Raw genomic sequence first — 24,453 nt, 5'->3', positions numbered from 1 at the left:
TCCAAGCCCCTTTTCCTGTGGGCATACATAAGAAGGGTCCGGCTTGGAGTTGTATATAAAATCATCGCAATCCCCAGCTTTTACTGTCTCCATCCATTATCCTGATTCACAAGAAAAATCCCCCTTAAATCTCTTTATATCTCTACCGCTCTATCGATACATGTCCCTATTAGCCTTAACCCTCGGCTGTTTTCTATCTCAGACTTCTGATTTGCATCCTCGCTCAATTATCCTCTCTTCACAGTCAACGTGCCAGTATCTTGTCCAATTCGTCCAAGGCTTTCCTGTCTCGTGCTAGGTTCTTACTCTCCCTCCAATCCCCCTCGTATCCAGCCAGCGGTCGACTGGACTCCCCGCAGCCTCACTCCTACAGATACACCATCTTGAAAAAAACTTTTCACGGTACTTTTCGGCGATTTTTAGTATGCCTCCAACTGTCAAGCTCCATGTTGCCATCTACCGCAGCGGTGTATATAAGCACTGGAGCCTCTTCGTTGAGGGAGCCACCGATTCCGAAAAGATCATACTCCACGCCGTGGGTTATTCGACTCGATACCGTTTCGAAATGCAAAACTCAAACGCCCGCCAATCAAAAAGCCTCGTGGAACTGGTTTACCTTTGCGACGTGCCCGCTTTCAAAGTTGAAGCTATCAAGGACACTGCAAAGAACGCAGTTATCCACAATGAATTCGCGGGTTATAACTGTCAAGACTATGTGCTCGAGCTTTTGGACGATTTAGAGGCGGAAGGAATCATCGATCGCGGCGACGCGACTTATGCCGCTAACAAGGCCAGTGTTAAGGGCAAGCAGGAAGGGTTGGCATAGTTGGCAAGTTTGGGAGAATCTCCATATGGGTTATGTTTCGACTGTCCTTTAGTATTTCATTTGACCTGGTTTCGCACGCTCGATGGGGTTGTGTCTCTTACTGGCTATTTTGATGTCCTCCTGTCGCCAAGGATTCCTATACTTCTATAGCTATCTCCTGGTTTGCCAGCCTCTCATATATGTAGTAGAGTTTCATATTTCTAGAGTGAAGATGAATGAAGTTTCACACAGCAAACATAGAGACAATTATAGAGCAACTCTGAAAACACAGGCAGTTCATCACATTAGAGCGGTATCATCAAGAAAATTTAACACTTCTGCGTGCTTCTACAGTGGCACCCGAACTGTCTTTCCGCGTTTTACACCGTAAACAGAAGATCAGCTCTAAAGTGATGAACGAAAGTAGCACTTCATATTGCTAAAACGCTGTATGGCGTGCATTGATGCTGATTGCTTGAAGATGAGAAGGTGGCTGTACTCAGAACTTATGTCTACTACTGCACCTAGCCAATTTCTCTGCATTGGAATAGGAGTGTCGCATGGCGGCCTATGTGGCAACCGCGGAGCGATCTGATCCCGGGCCGCTCGGAGCTGGGCAAAAAATTCCATGCAGAGTGGAAGCCTCCTCATTTCTTTGCCTCTCACTTTGGTTTTTCTTCGAACCATTTCCGTTTGTCGATTTTGTCTAGCCCCAGAGAAAAGTATATAAGCCTCCCCTAGATCCCCAAAAGGCCCCGCCCATTACCGCATTCTCATCCTTGCGATAAGAGGCGCTGAGGATCTTATGCGCCGAGATACCATCTCTGACAGTGAATTACCGCGCGCTTATTTCTCAGCCTCTTCCCGAATCGGCAATTAAGTTTTTTTTAACACTCAAGGGGATCTTCCCTGGTCAGACAAGCAACAAATCTACTAGTATCTATAGCTTCTGAAACCTGGCACTGGCTGTTAAGTCACTCGATCCGCATGCAACATGTCTTTTAGACCGTTCCACACCGTTGTCATTGCTCTTCTGTATTGACGCTCGTGGACCGCGGTGATGCTCGCTTTCTGACAAGCTCCGCATTCCGACACACCTCCTTTGGTTCAAGATGTTTTCTGACGCATCTTCACGTCCAACATCTCTTACGCAGTTTCGCCCGGCGATTTATATCTTGACAGGTGTAGTTGCCGCATACGCTATCTTCTATGCTCATAGCCGTTACGTCTCTTCCCAGACTCCTCCACCTCTCCATCGCCGCAATGCAGTCCGTAGGAGAGGTACACGGCGGCGCGGTGGTATCTCACTTCCCAGCGGCGAGTCGCGCGTGTCTAATGACTTCTCAGGACCTATACAAGCGTTGGATCTGTTGGAAAGATCGGGGCAAGCTTACGGGACATTCCGAATGCAGGTAGATGGTGGCCGTTCTGTTGAGTGTCGCCTCATCCCATCACAGTTGCCATCTGTCGAGCAGATTCAGGAAGAGCTTGAATCTACGCGGGAGCACGCACAGTACATACGATCCGTCATCGAGAATGCCCTACTTGATAATTTCCTAGCGATGGAATTTCGGTCGTCGCATACTATTCTCTTTGAAACGGGTGAGTGGCAATATCTGTCAACTGAGTTGCTAGATCGTGGGCTTTCCGGGGAGAACATCACGGCTGCCCTCACGAGATTCAACGAGTCCGACCAATTTGGCGAGGAGCTACGGCGGCGGAGACTGAATGGCGAATCAATACGCCTCACAGGCCCCGGAACGAGCGTCCTTGACCCTCCAGTGCCGTCGCAAACTGTACAAACTTCTGATCAAGCTGCAACAACTGTGGATGACCAAAGCATCTTTTCATGGCGAGATGGCAATGACGATGGCACACCCACCCGCGAGGGCCAGAACTTGCTCAACCTGCTATACCATATTGCTGAGGATCAAGCGCGGCGGGATGGCTATATTCATCGGGGAGTAACGTGCAATAGCTGTGGGGCGATGCCAATTCAGGGAATAAGATATCGATGTGCCAACTGTATTGACTACGATCTCTGCGAAACATGCGAGGCAATGCAGGTTCATATCAAAACACATTTATTTTATAAAGTCCGTATTCCCGCTCCGTTCCTAGGTAACCCGCGACAGCCCCAGCCGGTTTGGTATCCGGGGAAGCCGGCTATGCTGCCGCGCAGTCTGCCACGAAATCTCGCAAAGAGGCTTATGAAAGAGACGAATTTTGAGAATACAGAGTTGGATGCGCTATGGGACCAGTTCCGCTGTCTGGCAAATGTTGAGTGGGTCAATGATCCAAACAAGCTTAATATGGCGATCGATCGGAAAACATTTGATCGATGCTTTGTGCCAAATACGTCGATCCGGCCTCCACCACCAAGCCTTATATACGATCGGATGTTTTCTTTCTATGATACCAATGGAGATAATTTGATCGGGTTTGAAGAATTTTTGAAAGGACTGGCAAGTTTCAGTAATAAGAGTGTTCATGAGAGGCTTAGGCGAATATTTGAAGGGTATGACATTGACAGAGATGGCTATGTGGAAAGAAAGGACTTCCTTCGAATATTCCGCGCTTATTATACGCTGAGTAGAGAGTTGACTAGGGACATGGTAGCCGGTATGGAAGATGACTTTTTGGAAGGCGGAACGAGAGATATCATACTTGGGAGCCAGCCTATTTCTTCTGCATTCCCGGGCAATATCCCACCTGGAGAACCTTCGAGAATTGGCGAAGGCAAGCGCACAAACTTGCAAGGCGATATGGAAATTATCGATAATGCCGGCGTTTTGCGAGAAGATGGGGATGACACAGGTGATAGGAATGCAATTATTGCGGATGCTGCTGTTAGAGAAAGGTTTGGTCGGACACGCCCCCTTTTCACCTCTAGATTGCGACTCCCCGACCCTCCATTTACTCGGCCTCGTAGACGCAATCGACATGCCCGTGGAGATAATAATGAGGAAGAGTATGGCGATGAAGAAGATAATGGAGGGAACGACTCTGATTCGTACCTGGGCAGCTACAGCGAATGGCCTAATGAGCAGGTCCGGTCAGAGGACGTAGTTAATGCGTTAGGCAGCTATATACCCTTGGAAGAAATCACGGATCCAGTTGATAGGGCTAGGATCGCTGCTTGTGCAATGCAGAGGATTGATGAGGCAGATCGCGAACGGATGCAACGGATAAGGAGAGAGGGAATCGATGAAAGATGGGCCAGGCGGGCGTTCTATACAGACGAGGAAGATGGCGCCATTGCTCCTGCGGGATACCGTGACGCGGAGGATTTCCACGATGGTGTCGAAGATATTCCACAACGAGTACAAGAAGAGTCGCACCCACCTACTCCACGGTCGAGATCATCGTCCAAGGTTCGCTTCCAGGATGACATCACTGACAATGAGTACGAGACAAGGTCGAATCTGTCAACGTCATCCCGTAGCGTCCCTGTAGCGGAACGCTGGGGTGGATTCGAGGTCCCTGAAGCAGAAAAGGATGTCGGAAAGGAGGTTCTATATCAGGTTACCCAGCAAGGTCTCAATGAGCTTCTCGATCTCATATTCAAGCCAAAAGAAAATCTACTTATGGAGGCACGCCGGACGAAGGTCGAGAGACAACGATGGGCGAAGGAGATCAATAACTTTACGGCATCACTCCCTAAAAACCATTATCTTCGACAGGGCATTGATACCGACAAGCAAACGGAGGAACCCGGTCAAGGAGAAACGGAAGGAAATGTAAACTCGACAGAACGCCCGAGGGAGGAACCTCTCGGGCAATTACTAGACGATGTCGATCACCCATCCTCGCGCGGCGGAGGTATCCCAGGCCACTCCTTATCCTCTCCAGGCGAAGAAGATATCACCGGCCAGCCTGCAAGAGTTTCCGAACGTTATAATATGCTAGATCCCACCCTCCCTCAAAACCGCCCTAACGACTCAGATCTGGAACCCTTCCCTCCAGTACCCGAAGGATTAGGATATACTGAATATGGAGAGGAGGAAGAATACGAGGTAGCAGAGAGCGGCCCCACGCCTCCTGACCCAACCCTTCCTCAAAACCGGCCTGACAGAGCGGCGTCAGGTCGCAGCCTCCATATAACTGAAGTCTCCAGTTCCACCACCCTTCCTTACGAACACTCAGTATTCGAGCAATCGCCCGTCTATGAATCCGCCTCCACCTCCACCTCTGTATCTGCCCAACAGCGGCCACAACAGCAGCAGCAATCCCTCTCGCGGCCCCGTTCCACACCATCCAGAAACCAGTCCCTCCCTCTCCGCCTCCGGTTTCATCAATCTGCCTCCTCGTCTCCACGCCGACAACAACTCACTTCTACTGCTGGCGATGTCGACCGTTCCCATTCCTCCGTCTCCCTCTTTTCCCCACCGTCGCCATCCTCCTCGTCCTCCCTGGACGAAACTAACACGCAACCCAACCCGCCTTCACCTCCACTTCCACCATCCCCAAAAACGCTCGCGCGGTGGAGCAGGCTTAACCAAGTTGAGCGGGAAGCAAAGGCACGTGGTGGATCGGGGGCCAAGTTGAATTTTGATGAGTTTGTGATGAGGATGCAAGGTGAGAGGGGCCGGCGGTTGGGATTTGTAGCGAGCTGGATTGACATGACCAGCTTTTAGGCTAGTGCTATATATCCATATATCTTCTTTCCGGCCAGTTGATACTAAAATGGGCAGCGAGCATCCTGGTATATATATAGGAATTGTTGGCTGGGTGTGTTGAGCAAAGCGGCTCATCAATGTTTTTCCTTACAAGTGAAGCGAACAGCACGATGAAATACCATTTCTTCGTGGAAAGGCCGAGGGATATGGGCTTGAGTATGCATAAGTGGATGATTGAACGGATTCCATTTTCTTTCCCCTTATTGAAGTTACTTGTGCGAGAAATTTAGAATTATTAACGCATGGCCAAATGACAAAACGCATGAAATCTTGTTTCATTTACAGTGATGTTTCGTCATCTGATGGCCGCCCATTGGACCTTTTGGAAGCATTGTATTAATGTGACTATGATGATATCCGCCAATTGAAACTAAATGCATATGTTTTATCAAGTCTACAAGTACGTATAGGTTATGGCTTGCTTGCCTTTGTAAAAATAAGAAAATATTGACCGTGATAAAATGATATCAGAATCTCTCTTCTTTTTTTTTGCTGTTTTATGATCTCGGGAATAATTAGCGTTCCAATAGATATAACTATATCATGACACAATGGGTAGTAGTAAGACCGAAGAATATTCAGAACTCCGTCACCCCTTGACCATTCACAGCCTTGATAAAAAAGGAAGTATGCCGGAGGATAGACAAGTAAAATAAATAAAACGAACAAAAAAAAAGCCCATTACAACCCAGTGTAATCCAATCCTAATCCCAATACTTGATAACGCCCTCCAGTCCAGCCGTCGCAACCTTGCTAGTCTCCTGCGGATGCCATTCCACACATGTAATCGCCGCCCCTTCTTTCCCTCCAGCCATGATCTTATGCCACATCTTCCCTGTCTTCCAATCCCAGAAACACACGTATCCACCACTATCACCTGACGTGACGAACTGGCCATCAGGACTGATAGCCACATCGATCGCGTATCCAGCATTGTTATGCCCACGGAAGCTCTTCTTGCGATTCTGGCGGAACTTATCCGTCGAGGCGTACACGACGATCTGGTTGTCGCCGGATTGGAAGGCGACGTATTTGCCATTGGGATGGGGAGCTGCACGCACGAGTGCGTACAGATACGGCTCCGCGATGAACTTGATGGGGACGGGGATGTTGTACTCCCACGCACGCAGCGATTTGTCGTCTGAGGTGGAGATGAAGCGGCGGTTGTTATCGACAAAAGTAAGTGTGTTGACGGCGGCGAGATGGTGGTCGTATTCTTGCGTGATGGCACCGGTGCGGGTGTCGAATTGGATGATTTTTTTATCGGACATACCAGCGAGGAATTCATGGGAGTGATCTGGGTCTGGGTTGAAGCGGATGACGTGAGGTGTTTTTCCCGTTGAGAAACGGGAGATACATTTGCCGTACTCTGTGTCCCAGAGCTTGATTTGGCGGTCGTATGAGCCTGAGAGAAAAGTGGTGCCCGTTGGGTGGAAGGTGGTGTCGGTGACTGCGTTGGAATGGCCAGAATATGTCCGCAGAAGCTCTCGGGAGTGGTGGGCATCCCATATTTTAATTTTCGAATCGGCAGAGGAGGAGAGGAGGAGGTGTCCTGAGTTGGGGAAGAAGCGCAAAGAAGTAATGGGTTTTGTGTGTGATTTCCAGGTATGGACCAGCTTTTTGGGTACGTAGTTTTTGATACTGCCCACCTCCTTTTTGAGGTCGATGTCCAGATCCTGGGGAACGTGCATGTATGTCCTTCCTTGATAATCGAACTGCTCCGAACCATGAAATTCTGTCGTTTCGGTATGGGACGTATCTTCCTTGTACGCCGTAGCCTTTTTATCCATAGCTGGTACATTCGACGGCACAATCGCTTCGTCAATATATTCCTCATCGCTGGCCAGTTCCCGACCGGCTAGGTCCAATTCTTCCTCGTACATGAGATCATCATCCTCGTATCTCGCCCAAGGTCCGAGATATGCGCCTTCTCCTTCGACGATACTAGAATCCCCTTTCTTTTGCCTCTTCCTCCTCAATGCAGCGCTGGCTTCCTTGGAAGGACGCATTTGCACCACATTTTTACCCCCCAGACGTGCGGCGGCCTCCAAATCCCCGACAAATGCCCCAGGAACGCTTGGATCCTGCGTGTATCCAAAGGCCTGAAATGTTCGATGCTGAGAATTAAACGTCGCCTCGCTTATCAAAGTTTCTTCCGCATGCCCCGTTAATACGTTTTTCCTCTTCAGCGCGTTGCCCCCATGAGCGGAGCGGAAGGGATTTTCCGGTCCCAAAGTTGGTCGTGATAGGTCATCATAGGTGGCGTTGTAAGTTAAGGCGGTGTCGGTCGATTTTGCAAGCATCAGCTGTAAGCGCGAAGAATCCTGTAGAATATATGAGCTTATGAAAAGATATCGGAATGGCGCATAATATATTCCGCCATGTACATTGCCCAAAGGGGAGAGAATGTAGGGACCAAACCTCTATGGAGACATCAGGTGCTGCGACGATCCCTGGAGCTGGGACGGGAGCTGGTGTTGACTTGACCGGCAAATTTTGTTGAACTTCATCGTCGCTGGAAGATTCATAATTGGCACCCAGAAGAGAAGCCATAGCTATGCGTCTATTTCTGCTGCGCAACAAGTTGATATAATGCAGGAAGATGAAAATGGTTCGTTGCTATTGAAAATGGTCAAAATTTACGGTTACCTGAACAGACCAAATGTGCAGCCAATATCAAACTTCCAGTGGGCTTCAAGGGCTCGGATAATGCAAGAAGATATCACTTCAACGCCACTAGGAATAACGGAAAATAACACACCCCAGATTGAATTTTAGGGTACAGCTTGTCATGTCTGCCATCAAGTATGTTTCAATACCTGCAGAAAAGGAGTTAAACAAGAGAACAGCAACGCAGCCCCCACGTACCGAAACATAAGCAAATGCAATGGGAAAGAGCGCGTATCATACGCTCTTCATTAGTGCCTCAGGCGTATATACACAAGGATTGGCAGGTAAATAGCAATAAGAAAGAAAAAGATGTAGACTCCGACACCTGCATTTGCATACACCTCGAAATTCGTACACTTTGTGCCCATCTGCCACAAGCGTCCCTCCACTCATGTCCGTTAGCCCAGCATTAAGGAGAGATAAAAAAGTTGGAAATTGTAAGTAGCGACATAAATAAACACTAATACAGAATCATTTCTCATTTCCCAATCCATATCACATATGGAGATCAACCCCCCCAAATGTAAGTAGAGAAACAAAAATCAAAATGAAAAACATTACCGAATTCACTCAGCTCTATCAATAGTCAATCGCTGTTCGCAAAGGCAAAAGAGGCAAGATGAAAAAAAAAAAAAAAATAACACGTCATGGGTCGAATATGTAGGTTTTAAGGTGGTGGGATGGACTATTATTGCACAAATAAATGTCCACTGTTCTATTCCAGATTTTCAAAGTTGGTCGGCTCGTATTATCGTTGACCTGGGATTGTAGCTGCTGCTTGGTAGCTGCGAGGTTACAGGCCGCGCGGACGGCCATCCCGCATCGCATTCCCAGCTTTCTCACGTAGTCAATGTGATTCGTCTTGGATCAGGGCGACAATCATACTGTAGAGATAGAAGAAGAACATGATAAGGTGGAACCCAAGTTTGATAAAAGATTCCTGCGAGCGAGAAGAGCAATATTAGTCATCCGATGCCGGAAAGCGGAGGAGAACGGAGGTGCATGTGAAACCTTTTTATGAACATTGAGCTTCCGGAAGATCTCAGTAGCATCCAAAAGATGCTGGTTATCGAATATCCTGCAGGATTCAGGACAAGTTAGTGGATTGTGTGCCTTATATAATCTACAACTATCCTCCACCCAAAAAAAAATGTTGAACACACTTCTTCGCATTGAACGCCAGTAGCGGGAGGTTCAGAATTATAGCCAGCCAGTATCCATTAACAACGAAGAGGATCGTCAGGAATGCATGAACAGCGGCTTCTGGGACGATATATGCGTTGAGCCGGTTGCAAAGGTCGATGGGGTTAATGTAATCACTGCAGCATCCGCGTAGAAGCTGGTTAGAAATATTTGATTCATATTCATAGACAGCTCTTAAAGCTCCCATATACCAGAAGGGGACACGCCGTAGATGAATCGATTGGGAGAATGCGCCGACTCACCATTCCAAATCGCTGTACATGATCGTAAAGAAAACTTGTAAAAAGAGGTTGACGGCATTTATCAGTACCGCCAACAAGTAGAGCCAAGCTTCGCCAGACATGATGCTGTTGTGCGCTGTTGTAAAGGCTTTTTAAAGTTTGGCGTGGTATGTGTGGGTAAATAAATATTTACGGTGGAGGATAGCTGGAATGCAACCTGAACGTATACTCGATACCAAAGATATTCCGCTGTCAGACCGTAAAAGGCGTCCTCGAGCAATCCTGTCTAAGCAGGTAACCGTAGTCGAGTGTATGGATATGACCAGATGACCGAATGTGCGAAGGGTGCTGGACAAGCTAGCTTAACAAACGAGCCAATAGGAGCGAATGCGGCACGGAAAGCTTTTGGGAGCGCAGCCAAAAGGGAGGAGCAAATAGGCGCGAGAGAGTAGGTAAGAGTCGAGCTGGTCGGTCGGAAGCTATGTAGGATGCGAGAGTGGAGAGCTGCCGGTCCACTGCGGATAGAAGTTGGTGGTGCAACGGATGGCTGGTGGTGGTGGTTGGCGGCGGTGGTGGTTTGTGGTGGTGGTGGATGACTTGGCTGAAGCTAACGCGAGGCAATAAACCTGCCACATTTTTCGGCGGTACACCCAGCACTATTTATAGCCGCGTCAACAAGCCATCGGATCATATAAAGACCAGAAAACTGCTTCTTACTCACTGCCTTATGCTCGTCTTTGTTGATACTGTGCGGGCCGCTCTTTTTTTTCGAGCATAGGTGTTCCCCAAATCTCCACGACGGATGCCTGGGATGGCAGTATCCAAGATTTATGGATCTTCCAGATACCATATCAAACGCTACCGTGGACTATAACAGCTGAGCTCTTCAGTTTTCGGTTGTAACTTTGAGATGCTTACCGTGAATGAGCGAGTTCGAATCAAGAACCACGTCCTCTTCTCGAACATGCATTGGAGAGGGTCAGAAATTGCCATCCGTGCTATGGACTGGTTGATTTCCCTTCGATTACTCAATGGCTTGCAGCTCCACAAAGCCAAACCGCTTAAATCTTAACGGTAGCAGGAATGAAATCAAACGCTCTCTGTTATCTTCTTCGTGGCTATAGATTACCCAAACCCAATTATTCTCAACTTCTGTTCTACTAGCGCTATGCGCAACCAACCACGAACTATCAGTTCCATTTCAGTGTCTTTTAATCTTCCAACAGCGGTTCCTTACAATAAAAATTTCATAGGAAATTTCCAGTCCATCTATTGGAAATGTGAGCAATACTTTATACACACGTTTCGTCCACGTACTTGATGAAGTCTTGAGTTTGAGTAGGGCAGCTACATAGAGCACTACGAAACTCTGAAATGTTCGGCGATCTAAGGCATCTAACCCATCATGGGTGTGTTTAGTTTATCATTGTTATTACTATTTTGGAAGCCTGCTGGATCTCACACTATAGCTCGTTATGTATATAGAAATTGCTGGGACCGCGGAATCGGGCTCATAACGTTTCATGCTTGTTTGAGTAAAAAGTTGTCAAACTGCTAAAACGGTGAGCCAATTTGCCGCCGATACCTCTTGCAAATTATTTCTTGCGACTTGCTCAACGGCTACTGTCTATGCGGTGTGGCTGAATGGCTCTAAGAAAGGAAGCAGCAGTTTTATATCTCAAGAATGAACAGGATTCAACAAACCATTTGCTCTGGGTCTAACTAACTATCCAATTCTGCAACTATGCTTAGTCAACTACATTGCAGTGGCATCTATTGCATTGAGATTCTCCTGAGGGTGATGGAACACGGATTATCAGGTCCACAGAGTTCTTGATAGACTTCTCTGGGCCAAGACATGAAATCAGACTTGATAATGGCCGGGTTTTGGGTCTCGGGCCGAAAATTATCAATCAACAACTGACGGAGATGCCGAGCCGAATCGGCCCCGAAATGAGAGCTTAGTCAGTCAGGCTTAACCACAGAAAAACTTCGGAGATAATTTACTTCAATCTTAGAAGACAATTACGTATTGTTGACAACAACCCAGCGGAGATCAAGCAACTAACAGCATTCATTCGCCAGGGCACCTCAATTCAGTCCAAAATACTTAATCCTGGTTTGATCCAACATGAACTCAGCGCCATTGGTTCGGAGACTTGTTAATTGTGTTGCCTTGGCTGACACGCAGGGGTCCAGCACATCCGGTACTTACAAATACTTTCCTTGGCCGCAACAATGGAAAAACTGTCTCCTCACTGCAATCAATTGAATGGCGCAGCTGCCTTAAACAAATCCGTGCTTCTCTTTACAACAATGGCTGCTGATTCTGATCATATTCTCCTCGACGATGAGACTAACGCTCTCCTTGGGACGGAATCGTCCCTGCCAACAGTCCGCCCTCGAAAAACCAGGGAAAAACCTGTCGTTTTCGTATTTCTCTGTGTACTAATAGTATTCTGTGTTGATTTTGGAAACTTCCTCTCCGTCGCTCCTCAAACCCGCATCTACGAGGCTATAGCTTGCCGCAAGTATTATGAAAAGCACGAACCAGGCCAATATCGATTGTTAGAAGACATTCCAGAGGACAAGTGTAAAATCCCACCGGTGCAGGGCGAACTAGCCTTCGTGCAAGGATTGCAGATCAGTTTCGAAGCGCTCCCCAGTATGTAGTTGATATATTCATCTTCATGCTCATTTCCAATTTCATTCCTTCGTGGGAAATAGCTCTCTGCAAGAGAGCCGTCAATTAACCCTTGAATAAACAATTACCTTAAAGTTAGTTGTGACTGATCTGCTATCCGCCTGGATGCATTTTTGGGAATTCACAGGCATTCTACTCTCTATTCCGTACGGACGTCTCGCGGACAACGTTAAATACGGAAGGAAATTTGTCCTTTCCCTAGCGGTGGTTGGCCTTCTGTTGGGTCAATTTTGGGTACTTTTGGTATGCTGGTTCTCTCGGGTCATGTCTCTACGGGCAGTGTGGCTGGGGTCAGCAGCTCTCTTCATAGGGGGTGGAGCTGGCGTGGCATTAGCCATGTTGATGACAATGATAACGGATGTTGTTGAGGCTAGATATAGGTGCGAATATCTCCATTTTCTCCTCACACATTCCATCAATCCCTCCACCTTCTCACTCTTGCCTTCCATCCTAGATCAACGGCATTTTTCCAGATAGCCTTGGCTATCGTTATCACTCAATTTTTGGCCCCTCTCTTAGCATCATGGATGATGCTAAAAGGGAGCCCCTGGAATCCTCTCTTTTTGGGCTCAATATGCGCTACCTGCAGTCTCCCGTTGCTTTTAATAATACCTGAGACGGTTCGTTTCAGAGACCTCAAATCGCATCTACAGCCAACTTCGGAAGACGAATACGCAAGTGGCGAGGATGTAGAAGATCTCTTTGACACCATTCATAACAGCTTTTCAAAACCCACTCTCAAACACCGTCTCCATCTTCTCCGCACAGCCATCAAATCCGTAATCCCAAACCGCACCACAGCTCTTATCCTCTGGATATTATTCATTGCGAACATCGGCAGTAAGCAGCTGTCAATCATGCTTCTATACGTCTCGACTCGTTATGGAATCCCCCTCTCTACAGCAAATTTCTCCCTTACCATCTTCGCAGGCGTCAACATATTCTTGCTCCTCGTCTTGTTGCCCACAGTCTCCCGCTACCTCACTGTAAACCGGCGCTATACCACCGCAACCAAAGATCTCATCCTGTCCCGATATAGTATCATCATGTACACGCTTGGTGCCCTCTGCTTAGGCCTTGCCCCAACGATTGCCACCATGATCGCAGGGCTGGTGATTTACACGCTTGGTTCCGGGCTCGGTTCCCTAAATGCGAGCATGGTGGCTACCTACGTTGAACCCAAGCATATGGCAAGGTTATATTCCGTGGTGTCGGTGGTTTCAATGTTCGGCGTTTTTGTTGGCTCACCATTACTGGCTGGGTTGTTTTCACTGGGATTGAAGATGGGGAAGGGGTGGATTGGATTGCCATATTTTGGAATCACACTATTGTATGGGCTAATTTTCGTGGCGGTTTGGTTTATACGATTGCCAGAAAAAGTAAATGAAGCCGACGATGGGAACAGGGATAGTGAAGATGACAGATATGACGTGGAGACGCCATCGTCAAGTTTGATTTTGAGGTCTTCCAACAATTGATGAACAGAACTTAGGCATGATGATAGTGTCAAACGCGGCAAGGGAGTTCCAAAGGTGACGGCAAATCTACTTGCTGTGCACTGAGATTCTACATATCTCGACTCTCCGCCACAATTCCCCTAATCACATCCTGCAACTCGACCTCCTGAACTCCAACCAATGTATTATCCGAATCCTCCCTCGTCGCAACAACCGATCGACCCGCGCCATCAGCAAAAATCTGCGTACAGAGAATATCCAGAATCCACCCTGCTTTCCCCTTGGCCATTTTCTCCCTTCCAGTTCGATACAATTCCTGAGTCGAGATCCTCTCGACCGCCCATTTGGATTCCGTAAGCTGCTCGAAGGCCGCTAGAATTTCGTTCTGCGTCGTCTCCAGGGACCTGATGCGCAGGAATTTGTTTGCCGTTTCGACGGGGTTGAGGAAAGTGCCCACGACGGCCTGGCCGACGGAGTCGATGAGCACGCCTGTGATATACTCATTGCCTGAATCATAGATTCGGGCTGCCTTGTTGGCTAAGTCGAAACCGAAGGCGGGGAAACGTTTAATAGACTATCGATGGGGGTTAATTGAGGGATCGTCAATTTTGATATTCAAAAGCCATTCTCCCCTCAAAAACAAAGCTAGGAATGTTGGTATATATAGAGTCAATATACCCGAAAAGAACGAGAAACGAAAATGTACAATAAAATTCAACCAAATACGCACCCAATCGAAAAAGTTCCCCACCGCAATCGCCGTCCACGAGAATCTGCCCGCCGTCTCCACGACCTTCTCAGCTAGATGCTTCATCACAGCTATTTTAGCCGGCTGGGTCATCCTCATCTCCGGCAATCGCTTGTGTTCGGACTCCGGGTGGTTGCCGAACTCGCTGGGTATGAAGCGGCGCACACCGACAGCAACAGCAGCATCGATGACATTGATCTGGTCGGACACACCCTGAATCCCCACTACGCTGATGATCGCATGTTGGCCCCGTAAAGCGTCCTTGAGGGAGTTGACGGAGCTAAAATCAGCCCTGACGACCGGGATGTCATCAGGGAAGGTAGAGGTTGATTCGATACGGGTGAGGATTTGGGTAGTGAGCTTGCGCTCGCCGAGTAGAGCAGTTAGGATATGTTGACCTAGGTGACCAGCGGCCTGTGGGTGGGGGTGGTTGTTAGGTTGGCGGAAATCGGAGAAGGGAAAGGGAATAAGTACAAGGGAGGTAAGGGGGTATTAGGGTTTGGGGCTCAAAAGTTTATAGTTATGGTTTAGGGGAATATAAATAGAGAAGAGATAGATAGATACATGAAGGGAATTCTAGACATAACAAAGGGGAAATTTACTCCGATAATTGTAACTTTTGAGATGTCGGACATTTTTCTTTATTTGCTAGGCGTGCAGAGGGGCAGATGAGGGATAGGAGTGAAAGTCCAGGAAAAGCGAAAGAATGAGAGAAATTCCTTTTAACAGACCAACGGACAAGATATATAGGTTAGAGAATCAGCAGCCCGATCCCGTTATTAATTTTATGGCACCCCAGGAGGGACATCCTGCTCGTATTTATGGGCTCCTCCCAGCTTCAGGCACCACCCGCAGGCAGCAACAGTGATGATATGATATGATGCCTTGCACTCGCCAAGCAGGCAGGAAGAAGCTGCGTTGACGATTCGCTTCAATCGACCCAGAGATCTCAGCATTCTCCCGTCTGCGTGCGGGAGGGGAGGCTCATCGATGTTGTTCCAGGTACTGTACCCTGTCTCTCCGGCCCAAAATGACGCTTGAGCTATCCAACCGAAAGCGTTTTCCGCTAGGCTCGAAGGAAACAATTCCTCTCCGTTTGTTGTCGTCTCGAAGTGGCATGCTCAGTTCAACACTCTTCGACACCAACCTGGTGTCATGAATGTGGCTGCCCCAATACAGAGCTCAAATAATAATAATGACTGTATTGCATGCACCGCACTGTGAGCAACTCGCGATGTCCGATGCCTAACTAGGGTAGGCCTGAGAAAGTCCACGCCCATCAATGAGTCAGTCGCATCCCTGCCACGCAAGCTTCTCTTGTATGAACCAAATTGAATCAATATCATTATCGAGGAACCCCAACGCGAGCATTGGGACGGCTTCCCCTTAGATCCAGTGTGCCAAGATACAGTTGCATCGGCGCCGACCCATTTGCTCGACCATGGAGAGTCTTCCAATTGAAATTATCTGGCATATAGGCACCTATGTATGATATCCAGTTCATTTCGCTCCATTTTATTACGTTGCTGTATTAAATCTCAGCATAGATTCCGCGGTTCCGGGACCGTGCTGCCTTGTGCTGTGTATCCCGGTCCCTGAACAAGAAAGCGACCCGGTTGCTTTACCAACATACCATCATTGAGTTGGACAATACCTTGCGACCGCGATCGAAACCGGAGTTCTCGCCGCCCTGGCTCACACAGCTGCGTGGTTTGTATAGAGACAGGAAGACTCTCTGTCCGGTTATCACAAAGCTGTCGATATTGTTCGCAAATGAGTCAGATGTCTTCGAACGGGGTGAATCACTGGCAATGGATCTTCTGTTGGGTTGCGTTCGCGAAATGCATTCCTTGGACGAGGTTATGTATGTCCCCCCTCGCGATGAAACGATTATAGTGGTTCAGTCGCTGATTTCAAGCAAGCTGGGCCTCAAATCCTGTTCCCCCGGGCGACCTCATGGAAGCATTTGCTGCCCAAAACATAACTGCCTTTACTTACGATGGCGATCCGCGTGTTACAAAACTTGCCTACCCTCTTGATGTCCTGAAACTGGACCTTCTATCGCAATGTCCTCTCCGGTCACTTTCCATCAAGGCCAGTACGGAACCAGAACTTCTAGGCCTGAGAGACGCCATTTTCACCCACCGGAAGAGCCTGGAGTCGTTGGCGCTCCGCTTCGGTGATTGGGCAACATGGTACGGTTACTTGGTTTTCCGAACTGGCTATCCAGACTGTGCGCCAAAAAGCGTACTGGAAGGCGAAGGAGATCCAACTTTCGTGCTTTTTGAACCATTCGTGCAGGCATCGGAAAAGCTTTGTTTACAGTCGTTTGACCTGCTTGGTACTGTATATTACGGTTATGGGTTCTCTGATTCCATTGAGGAAACTTTTTGGAAAGCAGTGGACGTCGGGTGTCTGAAACATCTTCAAATCTCCCGACGTCACTCGTACAGGACTGTTCAGGGGACTCTGCTTGGGGAGTGGCAGGATTATCACTCGCTTGAATCACTCGCATTTGAGGGTAAACCTCTTCCGAATCGTGCAGGTTCCCAGGATTCCCAGGATTCCTGGGACGAGATAGCAGCTCGATTGACCTCCCTAAGCGTAGACCAGTTTATTCCCCATCTGGGACATAATTTTAGTTCGCTTCGGATGCTCGCCATGACCATGCCCCTTTCGCCTTCACATCTACCCATCCCTGAGCTCAAGGCTGTCTGTCCGCTTCTTGAGCAGCTGGCTTATGTCCAGCCCCCTGGTTTATTTGTACGACTTGAAAAATTTCCTACTTCCCAAGTTTCAGCTTCCCATGCTAATAAAATCATGTCTACATATCCAGACACGGGACCTTCCCGATCTAGAAGGCATGCCACACCTTCGCAGGGTCTATGCCATGGTAGACCTCAAATCCTCCATCGTAATGGATTACTTTGCCCGCTTTATGGAATACTGCTGCAAGACCGAGTCTCCTCTTCTCGATCGCCTTGACCGATTTGCGGGCGGCGTCACCGTATGTGACATTGTGTCGGTCCGTCAACTCGAGTGGAGCCTTCGCCTGCCGCTCAATGTCCAAGAAGCAGAAGCAGAAGCAGTGCACGAAAACGAAAACGCCGAACTGAGCCCTTATATCCCCCTGCTGCCCAGGGATGAGTATTCCATGAAATTGCCCCGTCAAACTACTATGTCTTGTCGGGGTAAGGTGTTTCGCCAACTTGATTGGCGACAGTTGGAGGGTGATCCGATGGTTGACACGGTGATGTACCGCTACAACTTAAAATGCTCTCGAGGGCCAGGCGTTGATTAGTTACTTGGTATTATCCAGCCACAACGCCGTAGGACACTGTTTTTACCTCATGCATGCGGCATGCGTTTGCTTGTGACGATATCGGAAGAGTATCCTCGAGCTGAAAAAGCTGGATGAATCAAATACCTAGAAACCTCATTCTTCGAGTTTTATTGGCCGAAAATATGGCCAGGTACCTAAATCGCATAGCTAAACATGCAATCTTGTAGCAAGGCTTTTACCACCACGCCAAAAGGATCAATCCTTTTTTTTTTTTTTTTTTTTAATTCTTCATATATATACTTTTTCTAAGGCTATATATATATGCAGTCTGAGACTATGACAGCCACCCGCATTGTCCCATCGATGCTGGAGAATTAATTGAAAACAAAATGGCTCAAATTGATATGAGAAAGTAAATCGGGTAGCAGGACTTGTGATGCTGAGAGACTTCAATGTGCATCACTCACAGTGGAGGGGTGACTGAGTCTGGTGAAACTTTTGACATGGTATGAGAGAGCCTAACTACGAGTGATGAGCGATCTTGAGACACAAGCGAAAAAAAAAAAAAAAAAAAAAAAAATTCATCTTTGAAATCTCTGCACGGTTGAATTTGCTCGTCATCTATGACCCTTATCTATCGGTGTGTACAGTATGGTTTTTTTGGGGGGGGTGTTTTTTGACGAAAGTCCCATAAAGAAGGTGTTATTGCACTGACAGTTTATGACATATGTATATGTTCCTCCTAGCCCTTCCTTGTTCCTCGTTTATTCAATGCCGTGCAAGTTGCAAAAATCGCATGTCATTTTTTACTGTCCACCTAAAAATCAGACCCCTTCCAATGATAGATACAGTGCCTCGCAATAAGTTTGAAACTATTGTGACTTCTCATCAAAATCCACTAGTCCAAAAGTAGTTTAGTAGTTGCACTGTATATTGCAGAACTAGTTCTGCTTGATTAAATTACATCTGGAAATCAAATATTTCCACTCAATAAAGAAAACATGTGAGGAAGGAGATAGAAAAAATGATAAAAAAGTAGAGAATGGTGTAGATGAGTGGAAAAATAGAGGTAAATGGATGCATTTGTGACACTATAACTACAACTAATTACTACAAGTTAAATTACTTTTGGACTAGTAGATTTTGATGAGAAGTCACAATAGTTTCAAACTTATTGCGAGGCACTGTATGTCGATAGCGCAGGATGGTCCCAAAAAAAAAAAACCATGTCCTAATTGAGCTATGACTTAAATAGCCAATTTGTTTTCGTGCGGAGGATTTTTTTTTTTTTTTAGTTCAAATAATACTTTAGGTGCGCTGTGCTGTTCTATTTCACATTCGTTAATAATTCAAAATCTTGAAATCCTACTACTAGTCAGGAAGGATTGAAGCTTCCTGACTTGCCATAGCACCACCCACTACCTATTTGTGAAATCCGCCGTTTATCAAGGCAGGTTATGGTGAGGCCGGAAAACTGCAAAGGAAAAAAAAAGACACAAATCAACAGAAAACGTAAGAGAAGACAGCGTAGAAGAAACAGAAGAAGAGTATATATATATATATATATATTTATAAACAAAGGAGACCCAAAAAAATTGAGAGCTTGCCCCATCTGATTTGGTTGATGCACACGCATCCCCTCGCTCACTCACTCATTCAGACAACCATCCATATGTTTATATGGATTTTCTACCTCTTCTCAACAAGTAAAAAGTGCATAGCGGCATATGCAATAACGATGAAAACGCCAGAGAATATGCCAAGGCCAATAACATCGTGCCACAGACCCAGGGTATTGAAGCCGAACGCGCTCAGTATCGAGGCGCCGGGGACTTCGATGTCAAGACCGTATTTGTGGTCGATGAGAGTGAGGTATGTTACTTCGTTGACGATTAGGCCTTCGAAGCCGTAGTGGAATATGGAGAGCTGTTGATGAAACATATATACTTTAGCATTATTGGATTTAATTTAATTTTGATTTTAATTTTTTTAAAAGAGAAATTTTTGTGTGGGAGAGAGGGGGGAGGGGGACTTGAAATTGGGTTGGATTCTGGATGGAAATGGAATGGAAAATACGTACCACTTGAAGCCAAAGTGCAGATTTCGGAATTGCATCGCGGTTGAGAAGGAGGCCAGCAAACAGGAGACTGAATAGCATCACCAAGCTGCCCATCAGATTTGCGACACTGCTGTCTTTGAAGACGATGCCGATAGTCAGGCAGATGCAAGCTGCAGCGAGGTTGAACAGTAGGAGAATGAGCATAAATCTGAGGAATTCGGGCCACGCGGGGATCAGCCCAACCATCGGGTATACGATGATGCCCATGAGGATTGGTGGGATAAGGCGTAACGGGACGATGTCGAAGGCGACCTTTGAAGCAAAATAGGTTATTGGTGAATAATATCCGTTAGCACGTTCGCGGACGAAGAGTAATCGTTCGGTTGAGAAGACGTTTAGGCTAGTTAGGGTGCTGAAGCCGAAGAGGGCGAGGAGGAAAAAGAATAGGCCTAGTCTATTTTGGAAACCCTTTATGTCGTCTGTTAGTCCGTAGAAGAGAAAGCCGGAGAGCACCGCGAGCACGATAGCGATTGCATAGTGGGTGAGCATGAGCATGGGGTTGCGATATAGATTGCGCCATGTCCGCTGGGAAAGGATGGTGAATTGCCTGTAAAGGCCAACTTTAGCATAGCCAGTCATTGATTTATTTAAGGACCCGTTTGCTTCCAGTCCCGAGCTCGTAAATCCGTTTGCTTCTGCGGCCATGTTGACGGCGGCATTGATTTCGTCACGCACTGATGCTGCGACATTTGATTCGATGTAGCTGGAGACTAGATGATCAAGGTCGGTGCCGAATCCCGCTGAAGACGGAGGAGGTTGATCTGGGTCATCGATAACTCGCAAAGTAACATTGTTTGGTTGGCGTGATCGATGTTGGCCGTTCCCAGAAAGACTACCGACTATGTGTTCTTCATCCTCAGTGCGTAAAGTAGAGGGCGTACCCACTTCAGCAGCCCTCCTCCTTGTATAGAGCTGCTTGTCCTGTCGTTGTTTGAGTGACTCCTTACGTTTACTGATTGGACGGAATCCCGATTCGTTAGGTCTGTCCGAGCTGCTATTGTCCACGGAAGCGTTCGACACACTCGCGATAGATTTAACCGCTCGTAAGCTGCTAGTCGCGGTTCTTGCAGCATCGTGGTTGACATCCAGATGAATTTCATCTTCATACCGTGAGTGAGTGTTACTAGCATGCATGGTCAGATCAACAAGATAATCTGCGATATTAAAGCCAGAGGGACACGAATATCCGATATGGTCGAAATATGGTTGGCAGCTAGCGAATGGGCCAGAGTAAACGGTTTTGCCCTCAGCCAGTAAGATTAATTGATCGAATAATGCCACAATATTCGAGCGGGGCTGGTGGATTGTAAAGATGACGGTGCGGTTGAAATTTTTAGCCAAGGTCACCAAGCACTCAACAACATTGAACGCATTGAAAGCATCCTGCAAAGAGTCAATAATGGATTTACTAAAATGGGCAGCGAAAGATTTCGGGGGGAGGAGAGGGGAGGGGGGGGAGACATACCAGGCCACTAGTAGGTTCATCCAGGAACAAAATGCTAGGGCTCGTCACAAGTTCGCATGCTATACCAACACGTCTCTTTTCCCCGCCAGAGATACCGCGCCCCCTTCCCTCCTCAGATCCGATTATCTGATCTTTAATATGATAGATCCCAAGCTGTTTCTCGACTTCAAAAACTTTCTGCTCCTTTGCAGCCCTACTCATATTCCGGGGCAACCTGAGTAAAGCGCTGGTAAAAATTGTCTCATGGACTGTGAGAGTCGGTAACATCGTGTCCTCCTGATCAACAAACCCTATGACACTACGATATTCATCGTCATCGACCTTCTCTCCATTCACATAAAAGACACCTTCCACCGTGCCACGTTTGTTCTTTCTGGCAAGAATATCCAAGAATGTTGTCTTTCCTGCACCAGAGGCTCCCATAATGGCCATAAGTTGGCCTGGATGAGCAGAACCTTGAATTCCTGAAAGGATTTGCCTCCCGTTAAGATAGTAGGCAACGTTTTCAAAGTGTAGCGAGGCGGGTTTGTGGTCGACCATGAGTTTCGCACCTTCATCATCGGAGTCATCGAGCGGTAAGGAAATATAATCACGGTAGGCCGAGCGTCTAGACAGATACCATACGCCCATGATAACGGCCACAATGAAAAGCGAGCAACTCGCGATTACTCCCGAAATGAGCGGAGTATTGATAACTTTCACCGGTGGTTTATAGCCTGGAAGATCAGTCTTATACAAACACTCTCCCGACCGGCATGCTAAAAAGATAGCCGGGTCGCCAAAGATATTCTTGATCATGTCATTCATAACTGGCTCTGAGAATCGGCTTCCATCCTCGCTACTACCTCCGAGAGTTGACGTAGACGTAAAAGTAGCTGGTCCCTTAATCTCCTCCTTCAAAAAGTCGCTCAGGTCAAGTGCATCCTTCTGACACAGCATCCTTTCAGCAATACATCGACAGCTTACGTTCTCACAGGTATAAGTCGTCTTGTTCTGGGAGTATGTACTCTCCATACCCCATTTGCAGGTATCCAAATTGCAGTAGAACGATTCAACTTGGTCAACCCAGACTAGATTCCATGTCAGCGGGTGCGATATTGAACAAGGTAAAAAGGTATGATGTTTAAAGGATATGGATAAAGGAAAAACATACACTGAAAATTGCACTTGTGGTCCGACTCTTTACAAGAAAATGTAACCTCCGGTTTCTGATCACCAAGCATATCAACAATTTTGCGATTAGTCACCGCGCACATCTGATAATTCTCCTTCTGGGTAACGCCATCCTTGTAGCATACGCCTCCCTCGCCCTCCGGCATCATAGAATTGCAGACATTGTCCGTTTTGCAAACATTGCAGTTGACACCCTCCCAACCCTCTGTACAATTGCAGTATTTTCCTTTCCGGGGTGCTCTCTCTTTCCCATCCGGCAAGGAGCCGCAGAGAGGGAGGGTGCAATCATCCCCTCCAAATCCGGCAGGACAATCGCATTTCCCGTTGTATTTATTGCAGGCTGCGAACTGGTGGCACTGGAAGGCTTCGAGCTCGCAGTTAAAGCACGGAGGGCAGTCTTTCGGACGATCGTCCTGAAGGAGTACGCGTGATGAGAGAAGCAGGGAGGAATCTGAGTAATTGGAAAAGGCCGAGGCAAGCCATGGTAGTGATGACGAGGCGAGGATAGAGGCGTAGAGGAGGGAGCTTGCGAGCGAAGGGGGTCGCATCGCGGAGGGCTACAGACAGGGCAAAATAGACGATGGGCGCATATACACAGAGCCGAGGAGACGATGAAGCAAGGGTGACACCAAATACCGTGGATGATGGTAGGGAGACAGAATAGTTATTGGTGATGTCAGAGCATACAGGCGGAGTTGCAGGATGGAAACCTAGTTGATGAGGAGCGAGAGGCGTAGTTGGCGATAGGCATCCCCCTCGATTGGCTCGTTATTTCTCTTGCTGCGGAACCCGAGCATCCACATATAGTTAGCGATCACGAGCGGTTATGAGAACTCCTGTGCTCGAAGATGGACGGGCCGCAGGAGTCGACGCTGCGGAAGTGCTGGATGAGGAGCCGTTGGAGCCAGTTGGGGAGGCTGGAACTGCAGGAGCGGCATGACGTTGCCTCCCGGCGTAGTCAGAGCTTAGTCACGCAGCAGGCACGAGGCTCAGTTAACTATTACTAGTTCATTAGCTAGTACTAGTTAGTACTAGTTAGCAAGAAGTGACATACATCGTAGATCGTCGAGCTTATCATCTAGTTCTCTGAATCCTTCATCTCTCAATAATCGATACAGTTTGATGATCCTCTGGCAGAAACAGAACCGACACAGCCTGTCGTGGTCATTACAAACAAGCATATAGAAGATGCATACAAAGCACTAGCCACCAAGCCAAAGGATCCTAACGCTATTGTTGCCCCCTCCAGCGACGAATCAGTATGGGGTTATCCCACTGACCAGCAGCCTAAATGCAACGGCGTTGATGAGACTAAGGAAGTTGTAGATAATATAGGCGCCGCAGAGATTCCTCCATGAAAACAAGCCAGCCTACATCCAACCCCAATGCAGTACCCCAAATGCCAACAGCCCCAAAGCGAAGCGTAATGTCTCCACCTTCAGCTCCCTCCCCATCTCCGTCCAAGACCTCCATTTGCTCTCTGACAACCCATCATCCTCTTCCTCGAACAACAATGAAAATGGTATCGTTATCCACGAAGCTCCTATCCAGAGCTATGGATTACAGTCCACAATACGGCTCAGAGCAGCTGTGCACCCGCACAGCTAACCTGTAGTCCGCGAAAAGATCAACCCCGCTCTCGCTAGAAAATGTGCTGATAACACCCGGCGCATCGCTAGCGAATTGCCTAGTATTCTACGGCCTGTACGATCGTGGCGATCATGTCATATTCCAATATCCTACGTATCAGCAACTGTATACGCAGCCTGCAGCGTTGGGGGCGGATGTAAGTCTGTGGAAGACGAAGGGGGAGGATAAGTGGCGGCCGGACATTGAGGAGCTGAGCGTGGGATGATGGCGCTAGTGGGGTTTTGAGAATTGCCTTTTATTTCTTTTGTTTTCTTTTTCTTTTTCTTTTTGAGATGG

The 24,453-nt window shown here is 47.6% G+C and overlaps 10 protein-coding genes across 10 annotated transcripts; 5 read left to right on the top strand and 5 right to left on the bottom strand.

Annotated features, from left to right (window-relative positions):
• Positions 1–424: 424 nt before the first annotated feature.
• On the top strand, positions 425–826 carry HCBG_08222 (uncharacterized protein; the record flags this gene model as incomplete). Its single annotated transcript, XM_045435271.1, has 1 exon — positions 425–826. One exon carries the CDS (start codon positions 425–427, stop codon positions 824–826), a length of 402 nt encoding a protein of 133 aa, XP_045284577.1.
• Positions 827–1,837: 1,011 nt separating this feature from the next.
• Positions 1,838–5,442, top strand: HCBG_08221 (EF hand domain-containing protein; the record flags this gene model as incomplete). The annotated part of the gene is made up of 1 exon (XM_045435270.1): positions 1,838–5,442. The coding sequence occupies one exon, from the start codon at positions 1,918–1,920 to the stop codon at positions 5,440–5,442; it is 3,525 nt and encodes a 1,174-aa protein (XP_045284576.1).
• Positions 5,443–5,947: 505 nt separating this feature from the next.
• Positions 5,948–8,056, bottom strand: HCBG_08220 (pre-mRNA-splicing factor; the record flags this gene model as incomplete). The annotated part of the gene is made up of 2 exons (XM_045435269.1): positions 5,948–7,808; positions 7,906–8,056. 2 exons carry the CDS (start codon positions 8,035–8,037, stop codon positions 6,189–6,191), a joined length of 1,752 nt encoding a protein of 583 aa, XP_045284575.1.
• A 945-nt stretch (positions 8,057–9,001) lies between these two features.
• HCBG_08219 (ER-derived vesicles protein ERV14) lies at positions 9,002–9,700 on the bottom strand (the record flags this gene model as incomplete). The annotated part of the gene is made up of 4 exons (XM_045435268.1): positions 9,002–9,094; positions 9,166–9,232; positions 9,318–9,473; positions 9,600–9,700. The coding sequence occupies 4 exons, from the start codon at positions 9,698–9,700 to the stop codon at positions 9,002–9,004; spliced, it is 417 nt and encodes a 138-aa protein (XP_045284574.1).
• A 357-nt stretch (positions 9,701–10,057) lies between these two features.
• On the bottom strand, positions 10,058–10,544 carry HCBG_08218 (uncharacterized protein; the record flags this gene model as incomplete). The annotated part of the gene is made up of 3 exons (XM_045435267.1): positions 10,058–10,234; positions 10,300–10,446; positions 10,497–10,544. The coding sequence occupies 3 exons, from the start codon at positions 10,542–10,544 to the stop codon at positions 10,058–10,060; spliced, it is 372 nt and encodes a 123-aa protein (XP_045284573.1).
• Positions 10,545–11,894: 1,350 nt separating this feature from the next.
• On the top strand, positions 11,895–13,760 carry HCBG_08217 (uncharacterized protein; the record flags this gene model as incomplete). The annotated part of the gene is made up of 3 exons (XM_045435266.1): positions 11,895–12,243; positions 12,485–12,662; positions 12,737–13,760. The coding sequence occupies 3 exons, from the start codon at positions 11,895–11,897 to the stop codon at positions 13,758–13,760; spliced, it is 1,551 nt and encodes a 516-aa protein (XP_045284572.1).
• Positions 13,761–13,848: 88 nt separating this feature from the next.
• Positions 13,849–15,122, bottom strand: HCBG_08216 (isoflavone reductase; the record flags this gene model as incomplete). The annotated part of the gene is made up of 3 exons (XM_045435265.1): positions 13,849–14,313; positions 14,470–14,901; positions 15,090–15,122. The coding sequence occupies 3 exons, from the start codon at positions 15,120–15,122 to the stop codon at positions 13,849–13,851; spliced, it is 930 nt and encodes a 309-aa protein (XP_045284571.1).
• A 573-nt stretch (positions 15,123–15,695) lies between these two features.
• HCBG_08215 (uncharacterized protein) lies at positions 15,696–17,788 on the top strand (the record flags this gene model as incomplete). Its single annotated transcript, XM_045435264.1, has 4 exons — positions 15,696–15,707; positions 16,035–16,351; positions 16,410–17,250; positions 17,324–17,788. The coding sequence occupies 4 exons, from the start codon at positions 15,696–15,698 to the stop codon at positions 17,786–17,788; spliced, it is 1,635 nt and encodes a 544-aa protein (XP_045284570.1).
• A 1,512-nt stretch (positions 17,789–19,300) lies between these two features.
• HCBG_08214 (ATP-binding cassette protein) lies at positions 19,301–23,075 on the bottom strand (the record flags this gene model as incomplete). Its single annotated transcript, XM_045435263.1, has 5 exons — positions 19,301–19,696; positions 19,851–21,272; positions 21,355–22,281; positions 22,321–22,424; positions 22,508–23,075. 5 exons carry the CDS (start codon positions 23,073–23,075, stop codon positions 19,460–19,462), a joined length of 3,258 nt encoding a protein of 1,085 aa, XP_045284569.1.
• Positions 23,076–23,375: 300 nt separating this feature from the next.
• Positions 23,376–24,382, top strand: HCBG_08213 (uncharacterized protein; the record flags this gene model as incomplete). The annotated part of the gene is made up of 4 exons (XM_045435262.1): positions 23,376–23,519; positions 23,646–23,786; positions 23,863–24,092; positions 24,154–24,382. 4 exons carry the CDS (start codon positions 23,376–23,378, stop codon positions 24,380–24,382), a joined length of 744 nt encoding a protein of 247 aa, XP_045284568.1.
• Positions 24,383–24,453: the final 71 nt, after the last annotated feature.

The sequence above is a fragment of the Histoplasma capsulatum genome, assembly GCF_000150115.1.
Source record: "Histoplasma capsulatum G186AR genomic scaffold supercont2.13, whole genome shotgun sequence".
Taxonomy (NCBI): Eukaryota; Fungi; Ascomycota; class Eurotiomycetes; order Onygenales; family Ajellomycetaceae; genus Histoplasma; species Histoplasma capsulatum.
This window is presented reverse-complemented; position numbering and strand designations above follow the sequence as displayed.